At 40.4% G+C, this 10,385-nt stretch overlaps 1 protein-coding gene across 1 annotated transcript; it reads right to left on the reverse strand.

The window, feature by feature from the left end:
• Nucleotides 1–5,153: 5,153 nt before the first annotated feature.
• LOC115788668 (formyl peptide receptor 2-like) lies at nucleotides 5,154–7,866 on the reverse strand. Its single transcript, XM_030741797.1, has 2 exons — nucleotides 7,741–7,866; nucleotides 5,154–5,966 (listed from the first exon to the last, which is right to left on the reverse strand). The coding sequence occupies exons 1-2, from the start codon at nucleotides 7,864–7,866 to the stop codon at nucleotides 5,154–5,156; spliced, it is 939 nt and encodes a 312-aa protein (XP_030597657.1).
• Nucleotides 7,867–10,385: the final 2,519 nt, after the last annotated feature.

Genomic DNA, 10,385 nt, shown 5'->3' on the forward strand with positions numbered 1-10,385 from the left:
ATAATAAGTATAATAAAGAATACATGAAAAAAAATACATGATTAAATATTTGGAAGAAAATTTAATGAACACAAATTTATTGGAGGACGGAACATTGCTTTCTTTTTTTGGACAAAACTGCTAAGAAGGGTAAAAATGATTATAAACAAGTGTTATTCTGTATTTAACATTGGGGACCACAATGATCACTGTAGCATCAAGACAAAGTAAAACTTTGCATAACAAGTTATATAATGAGGAAAAAAGTTTATAGCCAAAGTAGTATTCAACTTCTCCAAAGGAAGGATGGACTTTTAGTTAGTCAGTATTTTATTAAATGTTCTGCATTAAACTCCGAATGGTCTAATAACACATTTTGATCTAAATTGATATCTAAATTTAATTACATTTGAATTCTTGTGTCTGGTTTGCTCATATTTCTCTTCACCTGCTGCAGAATATCTCGTACATGAGGGAGTGGCTACATGATGAGTCATACCTGCACCTCTATATAGTGGATCCAAACAGACAGCATTCATTTACTATTTTCACCATGGAGGAGCAAAGAGATCCACCAAAGTAAGTCTAATCTGTAAAAGAATGGCATTTTAATATTGTAACTATATAACTTTCATCTATTACAAAACCTAATAAGAAAACACTTTGTTCTTATCTACACTGTTTACATGCCTTTCTACCTCAGACTCTGACATTTTGTCTCTTTATTCAGGAGGCCATGGGACACCTGTCAAGAGGTCCCAATCACTGAAGATGAACAGACACCATGGAAAATGATCAAATTGTTAAAGTTCATCTCTTTTATTGCTGTAGCTATTTTTGTGTTTGGATTGGCGCTATGCAGCAAGGTTTGTTCTTTTTATTACATTTGTTAATGTATATGATATTTAATGTGTATATATGACTGCAGCTGCTGCTCAACACTGATTGTAGGACCATTGTAAGACTGAGTTGACAGAAATAGGATTCTTGTACACTTTTTTGTCTTTAACATGTTAGCAGCTCTAGATTATTTAGTTCATATTTGGTATGATAATAGATGAGCTAGATTGTGCATCCTGTCCGTCTTTAAGATTCAAAGCTGAGCGCACTGCTACTTTATATATTTGTTACTAAGATGAGCTTTGGTACTTCTCCAACAGGAAACCTGTGCAGTTAATCTTCTCTTATTTTTCTCATTACACACAGATCAACTTCGTCTTCTTCATTGTGAATGCCTTTTGGCTCGTGGCAACCTTCATGCTTCAGAGCTTCAGTGGCACATTTTCCATCCACATCCCAAAATTCATGTTTAACCAAACTAATAGTAATGAAACCTTAACGAGAAACGGAGATATCCTAATTGAGCCAATTGGTTTCATGTTCATTTTGGGATTTGGTGTTTCAGTACTGATCCAGTTCCTTGCGATGTTTTACCACAGGTAACCACCTACATCAGATCACTTTTTCTCCACAGTGTTTTGGATCCCACAAAGAGAATCTAACATCCTTATTGTGTGTCCATCCAGAATCTACACCCTCATCCATTACGTAGCCTTTGTGGACACAGAACCCAAAGAAAAGAAGAAACTTAAAAAACAAGATTCATACCTGCCAGGCAAAAAGGTATTTGCAACTATATTACTGAATATATTAATGCAAGGGATAGATGGCTTGTATTCTTTAAACAGAAGAGAAATTATTATTCAGTTGATCTGCAAATACATTCCTTTAAGTACTGTATTGCCATGATTGCAGCTGCTGTGTTTAGATTATTACCAATAGTCAGCTGCAGAAGTGTTCCAGATGTGGAGGTTTTAATATGTGCTAATGTTTGTTCACCTGCCTTCAAGGATGACTCCAGATCCAACGCAGACTCAAACTACAGCTCCATGGGGAGCCTTGACATCGAGGACAGCGATGCTGAGTCAGAGTTCACCACAGGATATTATGAAGAGGATCAGGTGTAACCATCTGGTGCTACTGTGCAGCACTTTAAAGCATTCACTATGTGTGAGATTGGACCACAACTGTCCATATGACATGTACTATTTATCTTTTTATTTCATTGATTCAAGTGCAATTTATTTATATTAGAAAAGCTTCTGTTTGATGGATACAGGGATGTTAACAGGGAGTTTTTCCTTCCCACTATCTCCATGTGCTTCCTCGTACGGGGTCATGTGATTATTCAGGTTTCTTTGTAATATTTTAGGGTCTTTACCTTACAAAATAAAGCACCTTGCCAGAACAATTGTAGTAAATTGCTGCTATATACATAAAACTGAATTGAGGTAATTTATTTATCATTGTATGTGACGGAAGTGAAATAATTTTTCACGTTAAGTTTGGGTCATTGTGAGTTTGCTACATCTGTTTTAGTGCACTGTGACATTAAAAGGAATGAATAAGTTTAGCAGAAGTAGAAGTAGAAGTAGAAGAAGAAGAATGAGACTGCATTTACTATCAGAGGAGTCTTAAAAGAAGTCAGGGAACTATTCCTGAATCTTAGGAAATGTTTTCAGGTTTAATTTTACAAAATATGAATATAAATATACTGTAATACTATTTTCCCTTATGTAAAATTCCAGGCAGGAAAGATGGTTGGTTAGATTAATAAAGTTTTGAAGTGTATTGGTTACTTGATTTGTATCTGTACAGCACTTTGTTGCAGCTGCTGTTGTTTTTAAAGTGCTTTATAAATAAAGTAGTAGTAGTAGTAGTAAATTATTCTTTGATTGCAGTTTGTGTACTGACTGTGCACAAAAGTTTTTTCTTCAGTGTTCAAATAAGCTCAACTTTTACAAAGATATAAGTTTGTAAAGAGTATTTAAAGGAAGCATGGATGGTACAGAAACTACTCAAGAAGAGTTCCTGTAATGATGAAGTTCTGTGGATGCTCTGCCATTTTTTGTTTCATTATGTTTTCCTTTTTGCATTAATGCCAACTTTCTATTGTAGTTTTGTGTTACAAAGTATTTAAATATTTTTGATATAAACCGTCTCTCTCTTTTGTTAAAGCTCTGAACAAAAAGCACTTATATCAGAATATGAAATACGGGGAAATTTGTACTGCTACAGCCGCTCTCAGAGATACAGAAGTCTATAGAATAAATAAACTATCAAAAATGGGGTTGCTGTAGCAGAGCAGGTCATCTACTAATCAGAAGGTTGGTGGTTCGATCCCTGGCTGCTCCAGTCTGCATGTCAATGTATCCTTGGGCAAGATACTGAACCCCAGCTTGCTTCTATCAATTGTGTGAATGTGAGATAGAAAACCCTTACATGTCGAAGGAAGTGCTTGTGTGAATGAGGCAAGTTGTATAAAGTGCACTGAGTGCTCAAAGTTGAGTAGAAAAATGCAACATAAGAACCAGTCCCATTTAGAAAATAATAAAAAAAAAACCAAGGCCAAGACAGATGAGTGAATATTTTTGGCGATATAGTGTACAAGAAAGCTACATTTTCTAGAATGTCTGATTAGCAAATCACAAGTGAAGTCACAAAACAAGGAAACATTTTACATGCACTTGTTCACATGGGAGTATAGCTGGTACAGTGGTAAACACTGTTGCCTCACAGCGAGAAGGTCCTGGTTTGAATCCAGCCTGTGTAGAGTCTGCATGTTGTCCCTGTGTCTACATAGGTTCTCTCTGGTTCCTCTGTCTTCCTCCCACAAGACGTGCATGGGGGTTAGATTAGTCAGTGATACTAAATGGACCCCAGGTATGACTATGAACAGAAATAGCTGCCTGTCTCTATGTGTTATCCCTACAACAGATTAGCAACCTGTCCACGGTTCTTGCCTCTTGCCCTGTGACAGCTGGGATTGGCTCATGACCCTGAACTGAATAACCAGAAGAAAATGGATGGAACACAATAACATCCATCCATCCATTCTCTTCCACTTATCCTGTTTGGGGTACCCTGCCCCACGAGGGCAGGGGGCAGGGTACACCCTGTGCAGGTTGCCAGCCAGCCAGGGCTAACACAGAGAGACAGACAACCATTCATACTCACATTCACCCCTATGGGCAATTTAGAGTGGCCAATTAACCTAACCCCACTGTGGGAGGAAACTGGAGTACCTGGAGGAAGCCCACACAGACAACACGCAAGCTCTACACAGTGAGAGACCCGGGCCAAGGTGGAAATGAGCCCAGGCCTTCTGGGTGTTATCCCAGCTGTGAGGCAGCGGTGCTAACCACCACGCCACCCTGCTGCCCCAACATAATAACATGTTGGACAAAAAAACCCAAAAAACCACAAAACAAAACACATATTGTCTTCAATAAAAAAATCCTGTGTAAACAGTAATTTTAATGAAATGCCCCTCAGACAAATGCCATTTGTAAAGTCAATATAACAGCACAGAGAAATATTTATCTGGTCAAAATGTAAGGGAAAGACTTGACAATAACAGTCTTAGTTACAACCCAAGAAAGGCTGAAGCCAGCCTGTATTTCCAACATAATACAGCATTTACTTTTTTCACAGATATATATTCAAAGTTGGTATTCAAATGGACACAGCTTGTTCTCTTGCCTTCTTTTAGCTGCGCACAGACTACTTTTCATTGTGTCAAAGTGTGATTTTGTCAGTGTTGTCTCATGAAAAGATATACTTAAATATCTGCAGAAATGTGAGGGGTGTACTCACTTTTGTGATACACTGTAGCTAGCAGTCTGTGTCACTTATGTTTTTCAAAATTTCAAGGAAATGCATCACTTTCTGCTGTATTTTGATGAGCGTGAAGGCAGGCTTCTAGCACAGGCGGGGGGCATGGGATTTTCTGGTTTTTAAGGGGGCCGCAGCACTCTTGACTTTGGGAACCACTGCCTAGACTAATAATACATTGCATCTGAGGCAGGTTAAGTGGCAGATTAATGGTTCCCACACTTCTTATTTTATTAAGTCATTGTTGATAAATTCTATTGTAAGTGATTTTAATTTAATCCATTATCGTTAATGCTTTCTGTCCACCTATTATGTTTCACTATGAAATACTGAATTTGATCATAAAAGCTAACGTGCTTTTGTCATTTCACTCCTGTATTCATAGGTTAAAACATGGATATATATTTTTCTGAACTTCAAGATCATTGGAAGAAACTCAAACTTTAGCCCCACCCACTGCTTCCTGCCACTGCATGGGTATTTTATTCCAACCCAGAGCTTTAATCCAAAGCCCGGTCAGTGGATTGAGTCATCTGGCTATCCATATCATCTGCCAGAGCTCTTTTATAAACTCTCATGAGTTTCTGTCTAAACCCCTCCTTCACTTCTAGCCCCATGCAGAAGTACAACAGTGGGTTCACACAGCTGTTAAAATAGGCAACGGCCTTTGTTACAGGGTACCAGATTTTCACCACTTTGTTTTCATTGTCCACCATGTCTACCAGTTGGAGGCAGTGGTAAGGTGCCCAGCACAGGAAGAAGGCAATGACCAAACATGCTACAATACGCAGGAGGCGGGACTTCCGCAACAGGCGGGTACGTCGGAGGCCCACGCCAACCAAGATGTAACAGACCAGAATGACCGTGAAGGGAATTATGAAGCCGCACACGAAGTTGAAGGAGTAGAGAACAACTTTGGGGCTTTTGTACTCCACTGGCTTCTCCACCCAAACCATTGCACACTTAGTCAGGTTGTTGTCCAGGTAGGTTTGGCGGTAGATGAAGTAGGGAATGCTGAAGAGGATTGCTGTGATCCAGATGCAGACCGCCACCACCCTCGCTGCCCACAGCGTGCGTCGGTGTTTTGTGAGGACGGGCTGCGTGACGCAGAGCACTCGATCCAGACTGATGACAGCCAGCACAAAGACTGAGCAGAACATGTTGGTTTGCTTAAAGAAACCGTGGAACTGGCAGAGAAAGGGGCCAAAAAGCCAACAAGATAACTTCATTTGAGTAAGGGAGAAGATTCGTGTGAAGCAGAAGATCAGGTCTGCTATCGCCAAATTCACTAACCACACATTGGTGACTGTCGGCTGAGGAGGAAGAAGGAAATAAAACAAGAAGGAGAAGAGAAGAAAAAATATATTATTTTTTTATTTACATGAGGAAAGTTGCCAGACTGGGATGTTATCAACCCACTGAATAGCCAGTGTCAGTTTAAAATATCACACTCCTTTAACTTCTGTCAGGCTCAGGAGGCTGTTCTCCTCAGTCGTAATTAATAAGAAATAAAAAGCAACACAGCTCATGCACAAATCTAGTGATCATGTGAATAAGTACATGAAAAATCTCTGATAGGAAATGTTGTCATATACTGGCAAACGTGTCACATTGTAAAAGGGTGTGGCCCAAACCCAGTCTAACCACGTACTTTTGGCATATTAATTTAGCCACATTGCTCCTGATAAGGAAACATCATATAAAAAAAATAAGGCTAAAAGATGGCTTCTGTGTCTTCATGTGTCTCAGCTTTCCAAAAAAATTGGTTAATGCATCATTTTTTTTACATGGGCGTAATTACTTTTTCACATCAGGCCAAGAGAATTTAGTTAGCTTTTTTCTCTTAATAAGTGAAATATCATCTAAAAAAACTGCATTTTGCATTTCTTTAGGTTATCTTTGTCTAATATTAAAATCTGTTTGATGATCTGAGACATGTAAGTGTGCCAAAAGCAAAAACATAAGAAAACAGGAAAGGAGCAAATAATTTTTCACAGCATTAGAGATAGAAGAGCCACCCCTCATTTCTTTTCACTTTAACTTTATTATAATTGTAACAGTGGTCTTGAGTAACAATTCTCCTGGCTGTCTAAACATCTTTTCTTTGAACACTGCTTTTTTTTTTACCAATTTCCAGTCCAGTCCTGGTACCTGGCCTTTCAGTTGAATTATTGAATTAACAATTATTTTTCACTGAATCCTCATCATTAATGGTCTCAGTGGAAGCCTAGCTGTCAAGAAGCCATTCTTAAGGAAGGGAAATGGAAAAACACACAGTGGAAAACTATCAGTCATGGACTGGCCTCCCCAGAGCCGAGACCTCAACATCACTGAAGCAGTGTGGGATCAGCTTGACAGAGAATGGAACAAAAGGCTACCAAGATGAACAGAGTTCAGGCTGTGTTGAAGAAACTGTTTTTGCCTCACATACTGCACTTTTATTTATGTTCTCACATGTTTCAGTAAATCCCTATTTCCCATTTTCTCAGCAAAAATAAAGAAATGAAGTTTGGCTAATACCTTTTGAACAGTAGTATAGATCAACCTTATCTCTTATACTTGGATTAGCAACCACTGATGATAATATGTTTTTGTATGGAACATATGGGTTTATTCTCAGTTTTGGCTCATGTACTTATAAAGTCATGATATTGACATTAAAGACTCTTAGAGGATTTTTTTCTGAAAGCAGGCTTGTAAATTATTGAACAGGTGTTTTTTTGTTTTTGTTTGTTTTTTTTTTAAAGCCAATAATTCCAAGTATATTAAGATTTTGAGTGATAAAAGTGAGTGTGTTTACATGAATATAATGGTTATGATACTTGTGTTCCTGATTTACATGTAACATAAAAAATTAATTCACAATAATTACTAGCATCCTGGTTATAGCTTACTGGATGCTATGTGCACAGCTGCCTGCAATGTTTACAAATGCTAATAATCAGTTATTTATTTAGTTTTATTAACTAAACTGGCCTTCCTGTGTAAATAATTAGAAAATATTTTACATAATAATTATGACTCTACTGAAGAGATTATTGACAACTTCAGATGGTAGTTGAAACACTTTAAACACTCTATATCCACCTTAAGTTTGAATCCAGCCACCCAGATCACCATGGCATTCCCTGTGATGCCGAGCACGACAGTCACTGTGTAGAGGATGAAGCTCGTGTTATTGATGGCTTCAGTGTCCGTGGCATTTGAAGACATTGTGTGGCTGGAAAGGGAGAAAGCAGAAAAAAGGACAAAATGTTAATCAAAATACTTCCTGAACTAAGACTGAATGTGAAATCATAGCATTACTTCATATGATGATACTTTATTGATCCCACAATGGGGAAATTACAGTTAACAGAACACCCATCCAAGAAGACAAACAGAACAAACATGGGGAGATAGGTGAACTGTGGCCATGCTGCCCCCCTTCTGGAGGCGCTGCCATTAAAAAGACAGAAACAATAGTGAAAACATATAGGGATGAGTGAGGAAAAAAATCATCTCATACTTTGTATACATTCACACATACACAGTATAAGGTTACAAAAACCTCTGCGACAGAGCAGAAACATATAGCATGGGAGCACTAGGGTGGGGAGGGATGGACAGGGGAGCCAGTGGAGGCGGGGGGTGAGGGGGGGTGGTCGGGCTACTGTGGGGCTGACTCAAACTCCCTCCTCAGCTAACAGTTCTGATAAGATGTAGAGTTCATCAGCGGCTAGGTCAGGGAGATCAGTCCAACACAGGTCAGAAGAAGACAGGACAGCGGGGGCGTAGAGCATCTGTTTACAAACATCCCGGAGACAATTTGATAAGCGGCAGTCCAAGAACGTCAGGGAGCCAAATTCCTGATTCTGCGACTTGTTTTGGTACAGACTGTACTGATTAAATTGTTGACAGCCTTCAGTCTTACTGGCACCTCTCTGTGGCGAAAAATCCAATTCATCCGAATCTTCTTGGTTCGTTCCTTCGCCGTGCAGAAACAGATACATACATCTCCAAGATCTTACCCCTCAGAATCAGCTCCAGATATACAGAGTCTGAGTTTGAGTCTGTACCCTTCCCGCGTTCCCGTCATAAGCAGCCTTACCAAGGCCAGACAGCTGCCTAGACTTCCTGAATTGCAACGACAAACCAGGTATCTCCCGGTCCAATTCGGAGAAACCCCAGTGTCAATAAGCCAAATGTGTGTGTATTCCATTGACAATATGGCCAGGCACGTCATCTTCCACACCACACAGGAATCCATAACGTAGCCAGCTGGAAGGGCTGGGGAGAGAAGAAAAGTGCGACCGTCTCCGCTGAGAGCTGAGAAAAAAAAAAATATATAATATATATATAATCCTATATTATCATACTTCCTGACCCTATCGATAAAAAACATCAAACAAAAATGTATTAATGCCTAACAAAGGGGGTAAAACTGGAGAGCAATTAAATACAACATAAGACTGTCATTTCATAAATAAATTTAGGGTCTGCCCAGGACCAATTTGCCTGGGTGACCGGGACCAGACTCAAAGCAATTTAGGTTACCTTAACGGGAAGAAAATTTAAAAGACCAATTTATCCTGACCGGAATAGGGACCCCACCCTGGAGGCCACCCTCCAGGCTTGAGGAGGGAGCTCAAGGGAGAGTGCCTGGTGTTGGGCCTTAGCCTGTGGGGCCCAGCCAGGTACAGCCCAAAGAGAGAATACACGAACCCACTCTCCTGTAGGCCCATTTCCCACGGGAAACACCATAGGGGTTATGTTCAATGTGCGCCAGGTGGCGATCATGGGCAAAAGCCCTTGCGGTCCAATCCCAGACTATCAAGGCTAGCTTTTGGGACGTAGAACATCAGCTCTCTGGTGGGGAAGGAGCCTGAGCTAATGTGTGAGGTTGAGCAATACTAGCTATAGATATAGTTGGGCTCACCTCAATGCTTGGCTTGGGCTCTGGAACCAGTGTCCTGGAGAGATGCTGGATTCTTTTCCAGTCTGGAGTTGGCCTCAGTGAGAGGTGGCTGGCAGGGGTGGGTATTCTTTTATCCCTGCCAGTAGTTTGTCATTTTGCCAGTGGATGAGACAGTTGTTTCCCTGCACCTTTGTGTTGGGGAGTGGGTCCTTACTGTTGTTTGAGCTTATGCACTGAACGACAGTTCAGAGTATCTAACTTTCTTGGACTCACTGGGTGCTCCATCTGATGACTCCATCATCCTACTGGGGGCCTTCAACAGCACCGTAAGACTTGGAGAAGTCCAATTGTGAGGAAAGCCTGCTTGATGTGCCTGATCTGTTACTCGACTTCTGTGAAAATCACAGTTTGTCTATAACAAACACCACATTTGAACATAATGTTCATAAGTACATACTGCACCAGGACACCCGAGGTCATAGGGCGATCAATCAATCATCGTGTAATCATATCATCAGATCTGCAGCTGCATGTTCTGGACACTTGGTTGAAGAGAGATGCTGAGCTGTCAACTGATCATCGTCTGGTGGTGAGTTGGATCAGTTGGTGTGAGAAAGAACAGGCCTGGTGCACCAAAATGTTGATGAGGGTGTGCTAAAAATGCTGAACAAGCCCTGTCAGACTTGGCTAGCTTGTCGGACTTTGGAGGTTGCTGATGGGTACCAGCAGGCCAAGAGGAATGTGGCTCAGAAACCAAAACCTCAAGTCTGGGAGGAGTTTGGTGAGGAAAAAGACTCCTTGGTAGCAAGGCCCCTGGGATGGAAGAGATTCACCC

The sequence above is a fragment of the Archocentrus centrarchus genome, chromosome 11, assembly GCF_007364275.1.
Source record: "Archocentrus centrarchus isolate MPI-CPG fArcCen1 chromosome 11, fArcCen1, whole genome shotgun sequence".
Lineage (NCBI taxonomy): Eukaryota > Metazoa > Chordata > Actinopteri > Cichliformes > Cichlidae > Archocentrus > Archocentrus centrarchus.

Coding starts and splice junctions, on each gene's coding strand:
- LOC115788668 (XM_030741797.1), bottom strand. CDS start 7,866: ATGTCTTCAAATGCCACGGACACTGAAGCCATCAATAACACGAGCTTC. Junction 5,967..7,740: donor TGGCTGGATTCAAACTTAAG/GTGGATATAGAG, acceptor CTTCCTCCTCAG/CCGACAGTCACCAATGTGTG.